Genomic DNA, 14,364 nt, shown 5'->3' with positions numbered 1-14,364 from the left:
GCTTAAATTGTGGATCTGCGTCTACGTATAAGTAGTTAATAATAAGAATGAATTAGAAATTAAGTGAAAAATTATATCTTTATTTTTTAAACTGAACAAGTAAGGTAGGCATTTATTTTTAGCACAGTGGAGTGGACGGAGAGAGTATATGTTTGTGAATAAAGAAAAGAACTTACACTACCCGAAATAGACTTTCCCTGTTCAGTCTTCTGAGAACCACCAGAGCTCTCGCTGTTTCCAGAATTTATTCCGGCAGAGGATCCACCAGACCCAGAATTTGATTGATTACTCGAACTTGAGGTGTACAAAAAACTGTAACAAATGAACCCAGTTTCCAATCGATCCACACACATAGTTTGTAATCCAAGAAAAAGAAACTCATTAATCAGAAACTAGACTATTGAAGAGATGGCAGATCGTTTCTTTCCGAACACCATGCCTAGTTTCGTCGATGAAACTACAATTAAAGAATCGTTTCTTGAAGGAGCAAAAGATCCACTGTCGGAGCTTCTATATTTGCCTTATGGTACTGTTTGTGAGAAGCTCAAAAGGGTTGCTTTTGATCTCAAAGAAACGGTACTCACTTCTCTCTAAGTAGTATAGAGTGCCTGCCAGATGTTTGTGTAAATTCCCTGTTTCTTTTTTTTTTCTATCTAATTTTAATTTTCTTATGCTTCAGATTGTGAAGGAAACATGGGTATGTAAAGGGGGAAGTGTGAGTGACTATACAATTTATACTGGAGCTTTGGGAACTGCTTTTTTGTTATTTAAAGCTTACCATGTTACTCGTGACAAGAATGATCTTGCTCTCTGTTCTGATATTATCAAGGCTTGCGACTCTGCTTCCCGTGGTTCTGGGTACCCTCTCTCTGCAAAATTTTCCTTTGTTCCTGTGATTTGAGCTTAAATTTGATTTGTGTTGTCTGAAGAAAGATGAGAACTTTTTTTTGGTTTATGAACATATCTTGTGGTTTTAATAAGCCTGCATGAGAAGTCATCTTAAAAATAGACATGTATATGAAAATGCGGACTACTTGCACCTGGATAAAAAAGACCCTATGAAGCTTCATTGTTCTCTACGATTGGCAAGAAGACATATTGAGGTTTAAATAGCTAGTATATGACTGGAAATCTTCTAAATAATTCATCAAATGGCTGCATGATATTCTAATGCAGAGTGGGTGAAATAGAAAGTAAGGAAATAGAAGGTGAAGAAGTTGAAGGAAATTGATACATATGTTGACTATTATTAGGAAAAGCCATTACCTGTTTCTTTATAGTCTTAGTTCTAATTTCAAGTTAAATTTTCTATATTAGTTTTACTATATCGTTGTCTCTATTATTAAGTAATCTGTAAATATAAATACAGTGGTGAATATTGTATGGGATAGGAAAAACCATGAAGTAACCTAGTCTCCAATCAGATGGGAGTATACCTTTAATAGTTGGTAGGATCCCTTGTAGATTAATTGTGGATGCGGTGGCGATGGTGGTGGTAAAGGCTTTTGGTGTCACAAGTTTTACAGAGCAAATTTGCTTATGATTCACTAGTACTTCTATTGATAAAAAAAGGATTTAGCTTCTCTCCTCGTGTGTTTAATTTTTTTCTGGTTTTTGATTTGGCCTACTTGGTGGTGTTCTGCATTTTTTTTCTTTTTCTCCTCAGTCATGCTGATTGGTTTAATAGAATTTTCGAGTCAGCACTAGTCAAATGATCGGACCAGACAACCCAATCGAAGTTTCTGTTTCATGATCTCCCACATAGAAACATCTTTTATTAGGTACAATACACGAGGAAAGTTGAACTCTAATTTGTGAAACTGCAGGCGTGTGACTTTTATATGTGGACAGGCTGGTGTTTATTCTCTTGGTGCAGTTGTGGCTAAACACAGTGGGGATGAACAGTTGTGTGACCACTATCTGACAAAATTCAAAGAGGTTCCTTTTCATTGTTCCACATGGAGTTTTTTCTGTTGATGTCAATTGTCTTCTCATTATCTATCTGCAAATGCAGATTGAGCTTCCTAAAGATCTTCCAAATGAGTTGTTGTATGGGAGAGCTGGTTTCTTGTGGGCTTGTTCATTCTTAAACAAAACTATTGGTAGTGAAACAATATCTCCGACCCGAATTGTAAGAAACTTCACAAATTCAATCACCTTCGACGTCTTATGCTGCCCCACTATGAATGACTCTTAATTTCTTTGAAATTTTTTTATGCAGCGAGCAGTTGTTGCTGAGGTTATAAACTCCGGACGAAAAATGGGAAAAGGAAGATGTCCTCTAATGTATGAATGGCATGGGAAAAGATACTGGGGTGCTGCTCATGGGCTAGCTGGGATAATGCATGTACTTATGGACATGGAACTGAAAGCAGACGAGGTCGAGGATGTGAAGGCCACACTTCGTTATATGATCCGAAATCGTTTTCCCAGTGGAAATTACCCCTCAAGTGAAGGAAGTGAATCTGACCGACTTGTGCATTGGTGTCATGGTGCTCCAGGTGTTGCCCTTACTCTTATCAAAGCAGCTAAGGTATGGAGTAATCTCGATACTTTCTTAATAACTTCCAGTAAACAGAGTAATCTCGATGCTAGTTTTTAATAGTTACTACAACTCCTCAATCCTCATTGTCACATGAGAGGAAATCCGTGATCCTGGAAAGGTTTTCTGCTCATCATTGTCATAATTTTTCAGGTTTTCAGCAATGACGAGTTTCTATTGGCAGCTGCAGAAGCTGCTGAGGTGATTTGGAATCGGGGCTTACTCAAACGAGTTGGAATATGTCACGGTATTAGTGGGAATTCCTATGTATTTCTTTCACTATATCGTTTGACAGGTAAAGTTGAGTACTTGTACAAGGCAAAGGCCTTTGCGTGCTTTCTGCACGCTAGAGCTCAAACACTCATATCAGAGGGAGTTATGCACGGAGGTGATCGCCCATACTCATTGTTTGAAGGAATCGGAGGAATGGCTTGTCTATTTCTCGATATGACAGATCCAATGGAAACGAGGTTCCCTGCTTATGATCTCTAGTTCTGTACATACAGAATACGCTGTAGATTGTAAAATCAGCTATGTAAATCTTTTATGTAAGGCGGATGTATCATAAACAACCTATCATTTCCAGGTTGCTGATGATGCATTGATGTAGAATCAGCTTGTGTTTTCTATTACATTTCTTGCATGTTCCCTTTACCAAACTTGCAAGGCAGAAACTGAACTTCAAATAGCTAGCCAGAAATAGCAAAAATTGCACCTCCGTGGATGGCTTTGATAGCATTGATACAATCTCTAAAAAATCATACCTCAAAAATTAGTTATTAAGATAGAAAAGCCTAATATTATATAAATTCCACCTCAGTTTCCATAACGAATATTTTTTCTATCTCAATTTATATATATTTTTTAAAAAAACAAAAGAATAATCCATTTATATATACTACTCTAATAATTTAACTTTAAAATGTCTATTTCATTTTTAATAAAATAATTTATAGTCACACAAATATCTATGACTAACTTTAGACATAAATTTTAAAAAATTTTATTTTTTTCTAAATTTCATGTCAAAATAATCAACGTCATATAACTTGAGATTTCAAATCAAACAACGTTGTATAAATTGGAACGAGCGAAGTACATCATAAGGTAAAAATTCTTTACACAAATAAATTATACGACACAGTTTGATCATATAAAATGTTTTTTGAAAGTAGAGATGCAAAAACTAGCGGTGCATTCTTGCTTCTTCTTGTACTTATCTTACTAGCTTCTACAAGTCTCCAAAAAAAAATAAAAATGCATCTTATCATCCAGATAACTCTTAAAGTTTACTATATATATGTTCAATCCATACCATCATTCTACACAAATACACTTTTTTTAGTGTCACGGAATTTGATCCAAAAAAAAAAAAACAGAAAGATGGCAGAACGTTACTACCCTAATGAAATGCCTGACTTTTCAATTGAAGAATTCGCACCTGAAAATGCAAAAGACTCTCTCTCCAAACTTCTTTCTCTTCCTTATGACACTATTTCTCAAAGGCTCAAACAAGATGCCATCAACCTCAAAGATGAAGTATTTTCTTTTAACTACTACTTTTATTTATTGACATAATACATAACACTGAGCGGATTCAGAATTTAAATTTTATAAATTCAAATGCTATTGAATTACTGACCATTTGAGTTATTGGATTCTAAATTTAATATGTTTTGCTTCGCAGTTGATTTTTCAGATAGTTATTTTACTAATAATATTATCTTGCATCACTATTTGAGAAATCGAACTTGCTTGATTTATGAGGTTGTGTGCATTTGAATTCATTAATTTTTATGTGTTAGTAACTATAATTTTTCATAAATAAGGTTGTGAGGGAGACATGGGCAGCAAAAGGAAGACGTGTAAATGACTACAGACTCTACACTGGAACTTTAGGGACTGCTTATTTGCTATTTAAATCATACCAAATTACTCGAAACAACGATGATCTTGCACTTTGCTCTAATATTATTCAGGCTTGTGACGCCGCTTGCGATGGTTCAGGGTACGTTTAATTAAGTAAATAAAAATATGCTTTTTTGATATTTTAAGATTTAAATAAGATCATAATTCGTCATGGTACTATTAGAGCACGTGGACTTTTCGAATTCGAAATTTAAATTATGAAATTATGTGTTCGGAATTTAGTAGGAATTTAGTAGGTGTTTGAACATAGATTTGGTTAAATATATGCAGGCCACCTACATTTATAGGCGGGCACGCAGGTATTTATGCTCTTGGTGCTGTTGTTGCAAAGAATAATGCTGATGATCAGTTATGTCAGAAATTTCTGACCAAATTCAAGGAGGTATCCAAACTTTTTCGCCTTTTCGCTTTTTTCTCTCTTGATGGGATTCAATATTTTTTTTTATTTAAAAGGCGAGCAGATAAATGTGACCTGATGGTTGTACGAATTGTCTTATACTAATGATGTTATATAATTTAAATTCTTCACCCACGCATATTATATACTCATATATTTATGTTCCGCGTAATTAATTTTGTGATTTGATTGTTTTCCAGATTAAACTTCCAATAGATCTTGGAGATGACTTGTTTTATGGCAGAGCAGGGTACTTATGGGCATGTTCTTTCTTAAATAAACATCTTGGCAAAGGCACAATATCCATCTCCCAAATGGTAAACAAATTTATTAGTACCAAATTTAACTCCTCAATATATTCCTTAATTAAGAGAAAATGACTAAAATGGTCCTTTATGTTTAGTGTAGTTTCAAAGTAGTCCCTTAAATATATTCCTAAGCAATTTTGGTCCTTTATGTATGGTGTAGTTTCAAAGTAGTCCCTTAAATATAACAGACATTGACATTGTATGTTGGTATATATTTGACGGACACCAAAAGCGTTAACATTTGACAAACTTAATGGATTAAAACTGTTCAGGAGTATATCCGAGGGACTACTTTGAATTTACTCTAGAATACAAGGGACCATTTTTTGTTATTTTCTCCTTTAATTAACATCAAAGGAATTACTATAACTTTGGTATTCAAATTTTGTTATACAGAGAGCAATTGTGAATGAACTCATCAAGTCAGGTAGAAAACTGTCGAAATTAGAAAATTTAAAATCCCCTCTAATGTACGAGTCGAGAGGGAAAAGGTACTGGGGAGCTGCCCATGGATTAGCTGGTGTTGTGAATGTTCTACTAGACATGGAACTGAAACAAGATGAAAGTGAATATGTCAAAGGAACATTAAGGTACATGATCAAGAATCGATTTTCGAGTGGAAATTATCGTACAAGTGAAGGAGATGAATCAGATGTTCTTGTCCATTGGTGTCATGGTGCTCCTGGTGTTGCTCTTACCCTTGCAAAAGCAGCTAAGGTAAGTGTATATATTAGAAGAAAAACAAGTTTTGTCACATTGCTTACTAATTTTACAAGGTGTCTGCTACCCTACTAGTAGCATATAGTTTCAATTACTCGTAGAGTTATGTGACAAAATATAATTTTATGGCGTTACTGTTATAATGGGTCACTCTTGAAACCTCGACGACATTGTGTTCAGGTTTTTGGTGATGAAGAATTTCTCGAAGCAGCCAGAGAAGCAGGGGAGGTAGTGTGGAAACGCGGTTTACTCAAACGAATTGGTATATGTCATGGAATAAGTGGAAATGCGTATGTTTTTCTATCACTTTACAGGCTAACAGGCAAAGAGGAGTATTTGTACAAAGCAAAAGCATTTGCTTGTTTTCTACATGACAGAGCTCATACTTGTATCTCTGAAGGTATTATGCACAAGGGTGATCATCCTCTCTCTTTGTTTGAAGGAATTGGAGGAATGGCTTATCTATTTCTGGATCTTGTTGAACCATCTGAGTCTAGATTTCCTGCTTATGAACTCTAGGACTTTTTTACCTCTGTGAAAACAAACAAGAAATAGTGTAAGATATTGTGTACCTAACATGTGTAAGGTGTTTGTTTTGGTGTTTGTGCTAGTGTGTTGAAAAGAAAGGAAACTGATGATATTCTAATCGTTTATGTAAGATATTGTCTTGCTTTCTGTTAACAAATTCATTCATTTCTTTTGGTTTTTGAATAATGCTTGTACTTGGATAAGAGATTTTCTTTTCTTTGGGGTCCATTTTAATCAATTAAAGTCTGTCTCATCATACTATATAAAACTTTAATCAATTAAAGACTGTCTTATCATACCACATAAACAGAGAAAAAGGGCAGCCAGAGAGTTATGGTGTGATGGACAGGTTCTCTTGTTCTTAATCAAATATTTTGAGTTCCTGAGAAAAATACGACGTAAATTTAGATTTGTCAATCCTCGAATCAAAATCAACCACAACTATCAGCGGCGTTTTCTTACGAGTTGGTAGGGAGGTCTGAGACCTTGAGAATGGATCAAGAAAATTGAGAAGGGGAGTAAATTTAAATTTGTCAATTCTCGAATTAAAATCAACCACAACTACCAGCGGCATTCTCTTACGAGTTGATGGGGGGTCTGAGATTTTGAGAATGGATTAAGAAAACCGAGAAGGGGAGTAGCTTGCTTCTCTCCACGACTGATGGCGACTTATGTAGTGGTCGACCTCCCACCAAAATGCCTTCTTGGTCGATAATCAGAACTAATGACTTTTATTATAAAGCACGACGTAAATTCAAATACCAAATGGATGGCGACTTATGTAGTGGTCGACCTCCCACCAAAATGCCTTCTTGGTCGATAATCAAAACTAAAGACTTTTATTATAAAGCACGACGTAAATTCATTCAGATTTGTCGGGTCTCATAACATGCATTTCTTAGAAACACTGACAAGAATAATTCATTAACTTGGAGCTCCAGGGACTTTTTGTATAGACAGACCGCTTGAAGTTTGAATGAATCTCAAAGAATTTCATTTCATTTCAATAAACACTTTAAACAATTCTAAACTCTACAATTTCCGACTACAGGAAAACCATCGGTTTCTAACCGAAGGTGTAACCCTTTCTTCATTTTTTTCTTTTTTGGGCTTCTATATTATCACCATATCCTGATAAATCTACTATTTCCCAACCCCCCATTTTTGTCCCCTTTCACAATGCCTAATCAGGCAAGACTCCTATTCCAGTCCCAGATGCACTGGCACTAAGCACAAGAACAAAGAAAAATCACTAATATTACAAATCTCACCAATATCTGTACAAAATTCGCGAACTTGGCTGTAGCAGTGTGTAACGTGGAATCACGATCAAATCATCTCTCCAAGACTTCCCCTGTTTGATCCATCCTCTATATCCGGATTGGCAGTCCAAAATTTTGGAAAGTCCTGATTTCCCCTCTCCGGCCTGCAGTTACAATGACAAAACCCCAGGCAGACTTGAACTGGTTTAAGCCGTTGGTGAAGTCGACACTAGCATCCACACTGACACGAGGGCTACGATTTTTAGTAGCTAACAAGAGTTTTTCCTCAGGCCATGTTGCTGAGAATTTATCAAAGAAGTAGCTGTTCATGGCACCACTTAATGTCCCATGAAGAGGACTGTTACTGCAGCCAGATACAAGCGGTGAGCACTCAGTGCCATTCTCTTCAATGGGTGTAGGAGGATGGTTGGCAGTGGAAACCTCATCGAGATGATCAGCATGCCCATTTTGTTCCCCTAAGGAGGAATCGGGAAATCTCAAATTATCAGATATGCCAGGCCAAGGAATGGCTACTGAAACATCTTGACAATGGAAATGCTCATATGACTGTGTAATGGTAACACCTCTATTCCTGCTTGTCCGAGAATCACCTTCATATTTCCAGATATAGACATGCGAGTCCTCACTGGCACAGACCACATATCTACCATCAGCAGTCATAGAGGATGAGATCTGGCTGTTTGTATTGCGAAAACCTGTCATAGTTGGTGCTAATTCAATACTAGGATAGCAGGAAAAAAAAATTAAAGCTGAAAAATTGTGCAGGAAGACAAACATCTCACAAGGTCAAGTGGGACCAACTATAAACTTCATTCAGCAACTGACCAGCTTTATAAGGTAATTAGAGCAGTTTCAATGTACCTTTGAACTTGTGAACAAGATCAGCACCATCAACCACCCGAATTCTCGAATCTGCAGATGTTATAAGTACATCTGATGTACTCCCTGGCACAAACTGTACATTTAAATTTATCAGCAACCAAGGAATTCGCGAAGGTTACAAGGTCAACCAGACAAAAACTACTATTCCATCTGTTGCATATTAAGGTTATTTGAAATACACACATTATGCCCCATAACCTCCAGTTAACATGGGAAGGGAAAAATATTTTTGAGTTTTTGAACTACTATACTTGGAGAAAAAAGAGGTACTAAGATCAACTTAGGCAAAAACAAGTGCATCTAACAGCAATCAATTAAGAATTACCTGGAAACCAGTAATTTTCTTCTGGTGAGCCTTCTTCTTCTTATTCTGCAGATTGATTTGAGCTTTTTGCTGCAATTTATTATCTGAAAATAGAGGCACAAAATATCAGCATGTTGAGTGCTTATTTTTCCTCTAGAGGGGAATGAAAAAGGAGGGGGAACAAGGGAAAATGAGGGACAAGAAGTCAAACCTGATATGTTGTATTGACGACAATTCCCCTTGTATGAACCAACAAATGCACCCTTCAAACAACAATTAAAAATTTAGCAACTACATTTGGAAGGATCCAAATCCTAAGTGTTTCTCATATAGGGGTGTGCAAAAACTGAACCAACCGATAAAGCGAACCGAAAAAAGTATTATTGGTTTATTGCTATTGGGTTATTTATTTAATGGTTTTATAAAAAATAATTATTGGGTTATCGGTTCAGTATTGGTTTAATAATATTGGGTTATTTGGTAAACCGATAACTCATTAAGACTATAATAGTTTACTAATTTAATTTTTTAGTTTTTTACTCATACACAAATATCAAACAAAAATATTAATATAAATATATAATCAGTTAATCATTATATCATACTATTTAGTATTTAATATTTTAGTATTTACCCTTTAGGCTTTGCCTCTCTAGGTCCAGCGGCAAGGGTTTGCCAGTTGCTACGACGGTGGCTCCAGGAATCGTATATTTGTTTTAAAAGTATTTTCTTATTGGTTAAACCAAAAACCGATAAACCGAAAATCGATAACAAATATCTTATTGGTTTGGTTATCGGTTTAACGTATTTAGAAACCGAACCGATAATACTCAAAACCGAACCGAACTGAACCGACCGATACACTCCCCTATTCCCATTGGTTTAACCTAACATCACTATGTTAAATAGTCTCACCTGACCATCTGGTGTATAGCAAGCGGCAGTGACCATCTCATGCAGATCATTCCAATCAACAACTTGCCTCTCTGGAATGCTCCATATGCGAACCTTAGCATCTAGGGATCCACTGATAAAGTATCTATCATCAACAGGGTTAAACTGGATGCAGGTTACTGTGCCAAAGAAAGGAAATCAAGAGCACACAGCAATCAGTCAATTAGTGAAAAAGTTCCAGGGTATGCATTTTTCTAACCTGAAGTAATTTCTAGGTCATTATTGCTCTTTCTAAGATTCTTAACGAACACTGGTATTCATATTCATTAGACTAACCCCCCCCCCCCTCCCCCCCGCCAATGGGGAGTGAAAAAATGAGAAGCTCGATCCAATAGACATACCATAATCACTATGTGAGAAGATCTTCAAACAAGACTTGCTAGACAAATGCCAAAGCCGCACTGTTTTGTCCATTGAAGATGAAAGCAAATGCTGTGAAAGGACGGAGATAGAATGTGTAAGAGAAAAGTACAATAATTAGCACATTAATCCAAAGAGCCTAATGGCATGTAGTCCAACAACCCAAATTTCAGAAAGCAACAGGAACAAATGCTTCAAGGGTTCCAACTTATCAGTAAAAATATGAGGAGTCATCGAATAAAACCATTAAATTATGCAACTTTAACAAATCATCTTTTTATTAAGAACTGTGCAACTTTAAAGAATCATCCAGCATCTATAACCATAAAATGCCATCCAGATAATATATATATTTTGGATTGGTTACTGCCATCTGGATAATATTCTCAGAACCAAGGAAGGAAATGGTGCAAAGTAAGTGATTATACTGTATCATTCTAAATCTGCCAGATTTCTCTAGACAGCTGAATTTAAAAAGGTATTAAGCTAAATGAAGCACCAAAAAAAATGACCACGAGCCACAACAGCATGAGCCATTTGATATAAATAGCAGCCAGATCAACCCTTCTGTCCATTAGACTACAGCCATTTATTCACATTACAAGATATTTGCTTATGTCATAAACAAAGAAGAAACAAGTAACTGAGAAGTTGCTAACTGGCAGTCAGCTAGGGAAAGCTTAACGTGAGATACTGTATGGTGGGATAGAATCAAGCTTCATTGGTCTGCTCTATGGTATCAATTTGTGCGCTTAAAGTCTTATTGCCTATATCCTATCTTAAAACGAGGTCGCCACCCCGCTTTTACAAATGGGTGAGGCAAAGCAACTACAGTAAAAGATAGGAGTATTCTTTTTCCCCTCCAGCAGAAGGGGTCAGATAAGAAGCAGAACTTGTACTCGTGAACAAGTTCAGATAGCTCCTGGGAAATTAGAGTGACATCCAGTGTCAAGCCATGCTACTGTCTATCATCTTATAAAGAGATTAAATGACTCTTCATTTCATCTTCTTGTGTACTCGCACATAAAAGTAACTCCATGATATCATTCCGTCAGAACAGATGAAGAACCAATGCTAGTATACCTCCAGCAAATCTTTCATAGTAAAGTAAGAATCGTTGCATAGTACTAGATCCACCTTGACTGAAATCTATTTTCAGCACACACTCAAACCCTGAATTAGTTGTCCCTCACTTGAACCGATGGCAAATGGATTAATAGTCTTAATCAATGTTATTGGTTCTCAGGGGAAAAAGAAGGTAAGTGGAAGACGAGACGCTGATTGATAAAATATAAACTAGCTGACATCGAGCAAAAGAATCATCTTTATTGTGTTCAAATTGAAAAATCAGCTTTCACTTCTTATCTGTTACAAGCCATGTACTCCTACGGACTTACTGTTCAAATATGTTGTCATTTGATAGGTAGTATTCAAAGATATTTGACACGGTACATATAACTTCACATGGCATACTCATATTGGTGAAATGTTTAGCATCAAGGAATGTAAAGAAAGCTTAATTCTTTTGTAGGGTAGGCAAGGGTCCAGAAAGTGCCCAATATGAAAATAAAGAGCGTCAGCTAACCTGAGACTTGGACCATGAGAGGTCAAGCACATCATCAACATGCCCCTGAAATGAAGAGATGGGCTTTTCTGATAGTGCAAAAACAGTCTCCGGTACCAAAACATGGTCAAAGCTCCCTGATTTTCGACTTATAGACAACCTTCCTCTTCTTTTCTTCTCCGGTTGGCCATCATTTGGTGACATTGTAGTTGGCTCTGGAGATCCATTTGCCAAAAGCAAAAGATTTAAATTCCCGTCTTCTGGTTTATCCAGCAATAGGTCACCCTTCCTCTCTGATTCAGTAACCTGCCAAACATGTATTATACAGTCCTCACCAGCACTAGCGAGATACTTCCCATCCAAACTAAATTTGATGGTCCAAATAGCCCCATTATGTGCCGGTATCTCTTGGCTCTTATACAGTGCTGTAAGTTCTTTGCAGGACTTCCCATACTGCCGAACCCGTACTCTTTCAGGTCCATGAAAAGAAGCATCCTGACTATCATCCGTCGCCGAGCTTGACCTTCTGCCACCCTTCTCAGATGATGTATCCCTCTCATCACTGCTCCGCCGCTCCTTATAACCTGTCATAGCGCCAGCCACATTTTTGATACTCTTCAGCCAACTTCCCTTCTTCTTCGACTTGGGTTCAGTTTCACCATCCTCATTTGTATTACCATCCAAACTATCCTTATTCCCATCCTCTACATTCTGCCTTCTCATCAGTTCTTGAACAATTGGTGAAGTCCCAACACAAATCTCAAACTCTTCCATGGTCAACTGCCTTCCTGTACCCACCTCCTTGACTTTTTTCAAGGTCCCATCTTCCTTAACTTCATTAACCACAAACTCCTTCCCATCATCAAGACTCTTGATTGTGCACACCTGCTCTTCAATTCCGAGATCTCCATTTGATTCTAACCCTTCCTCCACCTCATTATTCGCCAGTACCGGCAACAAATTACAGGTCCCATTGTTGGTGGAATCAGCTCTCGTCTTCCCTGTGGGTGGCTTCTTCGGGGATCCATTGCCATTACGAAATAGATCCTCGCAGAGACTTTTACTACGGTTTCTGTTATTATGTACAACTATACCGTCAACCCCATTGGCCATATTTACTTGTACTGATGAAATGGAAGTAGAATTCAAGGAAATAACTTCGGTATTTTTATGAACTGAATGAGAAGAAGAACAACAACATTTAGAGCAATTGCGATCACCATCCGATTTTGATCGAACGATCCCACAAATATTACTCTCAATACAACTAATTTTGGAATTAATATTATTAGAAATACCCTCACCGCCGGCAAGTGGACACTTCAAATGATTTGCTGAAACCGATCTGCCGAAAATCTCCGGTCTTTCTTCAACATCGTAGTCGGCAGCAGCAGACTGTGAGAGTGACGGTCTGTGGCGGAGAAGAGAAGGATCACGGGCAAGACCCATTTGACTGAGGAGTCGAATACGTCGTTCTTCAACGGAGATGGGTTCAGAGATCCATACATCATAGTTATTCGATACACCCCTGGGGAACCTTGGAACCGGAAGTGTGTCCGGAACACCATAATTAGGAGAACCCAAATTGAAACTAAGATCTTTAATATCGTCTTCTTCGTTATCAGAAGAAGGAGATGAAGAACAAGAAGTATTAGTAGAAGAAAGTAACCGGTCAAGAGAGTCGTGAAATCGGTCGTCCTCTTCTTCTTCGTCTCTGGTTTTGCTCATTGTCTTACAGGCATTCCCATCTGGGAAATGAAAATGCCCCACAATTACCCCCAGCTTAATCCAACTGGGGGTCTTAAATTCAAATCCTATAACGAATACCGTATTTTCTCTTCACACAAGCAATTAATCAAACACTTGGTGTGCGTTATGAAAAAAATGGGGAGATCGGACAATATTGAAATGAGCTTTTTCAGTTTTCTTCAGATCTAATGATGGGTTCTACAGAGGGTTAAAGAAGGCGACCATTAGAGGGGGAGAAAGAGGAAGAAGATGGAGAAGATGTCGTATGGTGAGTTGTGAAGTAGCTGTGTTTGTTAAGGGTATGTGCGGGGTTTTTGGGAGATGTTTTTTTTATTTGCGAGAAAAACATGGTAAACTTCATTTTTATTGGGTTTCTAGCGTTGGGTAGTGTGTGTTTTCTTAAGGAACAAATGGTAAGTTGTGATAATGGATAATAGTAAAAGGCATGATACAAAATTCCGCCCGATAACTAAACACTTTAACTTACTTTAACTTTTAAGAACGTATATATAAATATCTTAATCAAGTTTTACTTAATAAATTAACATTTAAATTCATTTTTACTGTGTCTCGTAGACACTCAATGCTAACTTGACATATAATTTTTAAAGGTGTTTAGATAATTATTTTGTGAGTTGAAATATTTAATTGACATAGTAAAAATGAGTTGATGCATTTGAATGTATATATACAATGAATACGAATTGATGTCAAGGTTAAGTATTTATTTATGTACTATGCCATAGTAAAATTTACAAGAGATTTTGTTGCAGAGTATTTGATTTAGCTAGCACTGGACTATAGATTTGGAATTAGATTTTAGAAATTTATTTTCTCCTATCAG

General features: G+C 36.8%; 3 protein-coding genes across 3 annotated transcripts; 2 read left to right on the top strand and 1 right to left on the bottom strand.

Annotated features, from left to right (window-relative positions):
* Positions 1-3,260, top strand: LOC129893240 (lanC-like protein GCL2). The gene is made up of 6 exons (XM_055968743.1): positions 1-576; positions 680-858; positions 1,827-1,938; positions 2,015-2,131; positions 2,222-2,533; positions 2,696-3,260. Exons 1-6 carry the CDS (start codon positions 409-411, stop codon positions 3,032-3,034), a joined length of 1,227 nt encoding a protein of 408 aa, XP_055824718.1. The 5' UTR covers positions 1-408; the 3' UTR covers positions 3,035-3,260.
* Positions 3,261-3,925: 665 nt separating this feature from the next.
* On the top strand, positions 3,926-6,589 carry LOC129892501 (lanC-like protein GCR2). The gene is made up of 6 exons (XM_055968083.1): positions 3,926-4,081; positions 4,372-4,550; positions 4,742-4,853; positions 5,069-5,185; positions 5,573-5,893; positions 6,077-6,589. Exons 1-6 carry the CDS (start codon positions 3,926-3,928, stop codon positions 6,413-6,415), a joined length of 1,224 nt encoding a protein of 407 aa, XP_055824058.1. The 3' UTR covers positions 6,416-6,589.
* Positions 6,590-7,395: 806 nt separating this feature from the next.
* Positions 7,396-13,905, bottom strand: LOC129891744 (uncharacterized). The gene is made up of 7 exons (XM_055967205.1): positions 11,793-13,905; positions 10,189-10,279; positions 9,809-9,966; positions 9,105-9,156; positions 8,915-8,997; positions 8,569-8,662; positions 7,396-8,402 (listed from the first exon to the last, which is right to left on the bottom strand). The coding sequence occupies exons 1-7, from the start codon at positions 13,497-13,499 to the stop codon at positions 7,795-7,797; spliced, it is 2,793 nt and encodes a 930-aa protein (XP_055823180.1). The 5' UTR covers positions 13,500-13,905; the 3' UTR covers positions 7,396-7,794.
* Positions 13,906-14,364: the final 459 nt, after the last annotated feature.

Source organism: Solanum dulcamara, chromosome 6, assembly GCF_947179165.1.
Source record: "Solanum dulcamara chromosome 6, daSolDulc1.2, whole genome shotgun sequence".
In the NCBI taxonomy this organism is placed as follows: Eukaryota; Viridiplantae; Streptophyta; class Magnoliopsida; order Solanales; family Solanaceae; genus Solanum; species Solanum dulcamara.
The sequence above is the reverse complement of the archived record's forward strand: the minus strand, read 5'-3'. Positions and strand labels throughout refer to the sequence as shown.

Excerpts from the sequence above, each read along its gene's own strand:
- LOC129891744 (XM_055967205.1), bottom strand. The coding sequence starts at position 13,499 with ATGAGCAAAACCAGAGACGAAGAAGAAGAGGACGACCGATTTCACGAC. Across the intron at positions 9,967-10,188 it reads CTTCTCACATAGTGATTATG|TAACCTGCATCCAGTTTAAC; the intron begins GTATGTCTATTG and ends TCTTTGGCACAG. Across the intron at positions 9,157-9,808 it reads GCTATACACCAGATGGTCAG|GGTGCATTTGTTGGTTCATA; the intron begins GTGAGACTATTT and ends TGTTGTTTGAAG.
- LOC129892501 (XM_055968083.1), top strand. The coding sequence starts at position 3,926 with ATGGCAGAACGTTACTACCCTAATGAAATGCCTGACTTTTCAATTGAA. Across the intron at positions 5,186-5,572 it reads CAATATCCATCTCCCAAATG|AGAGCAATTGTGAATGAACT; the intron begins GTAAACAAATTT and ends TTTGTTATACAG. Across the intron at positions 5,894-6,076 it reads CCCTTGCAAAAGCAGCTAAG|GTTTTTGGTGATGAAGAATT; the intron begins GTAAGTGTATAT and ends CATTGTGTTCAG.
- LOC129893240 (XM_055968743.1), top strand. The coding sequence starts at position 409 with ATGGCAGATCGTTTCTTTCCGAACACCATGCCTAGTTTCGTCGATGAA. Across the intron at positions 577-679 it reads CTTTTGATCTCAAAGAAACG|ATTGTGAAGGAAACATGGGT; the intron begins GTACTCACTTCT and ends CTTATGCTTCAG. Across the intron at positions 2,132-2,221 it reads CAATATCTCCGACCCGAATT|CGAGCAGTTGTTGCTGAGGT; the intron begins GTAAGAAACTTC and ends TTTTTTATGCAG.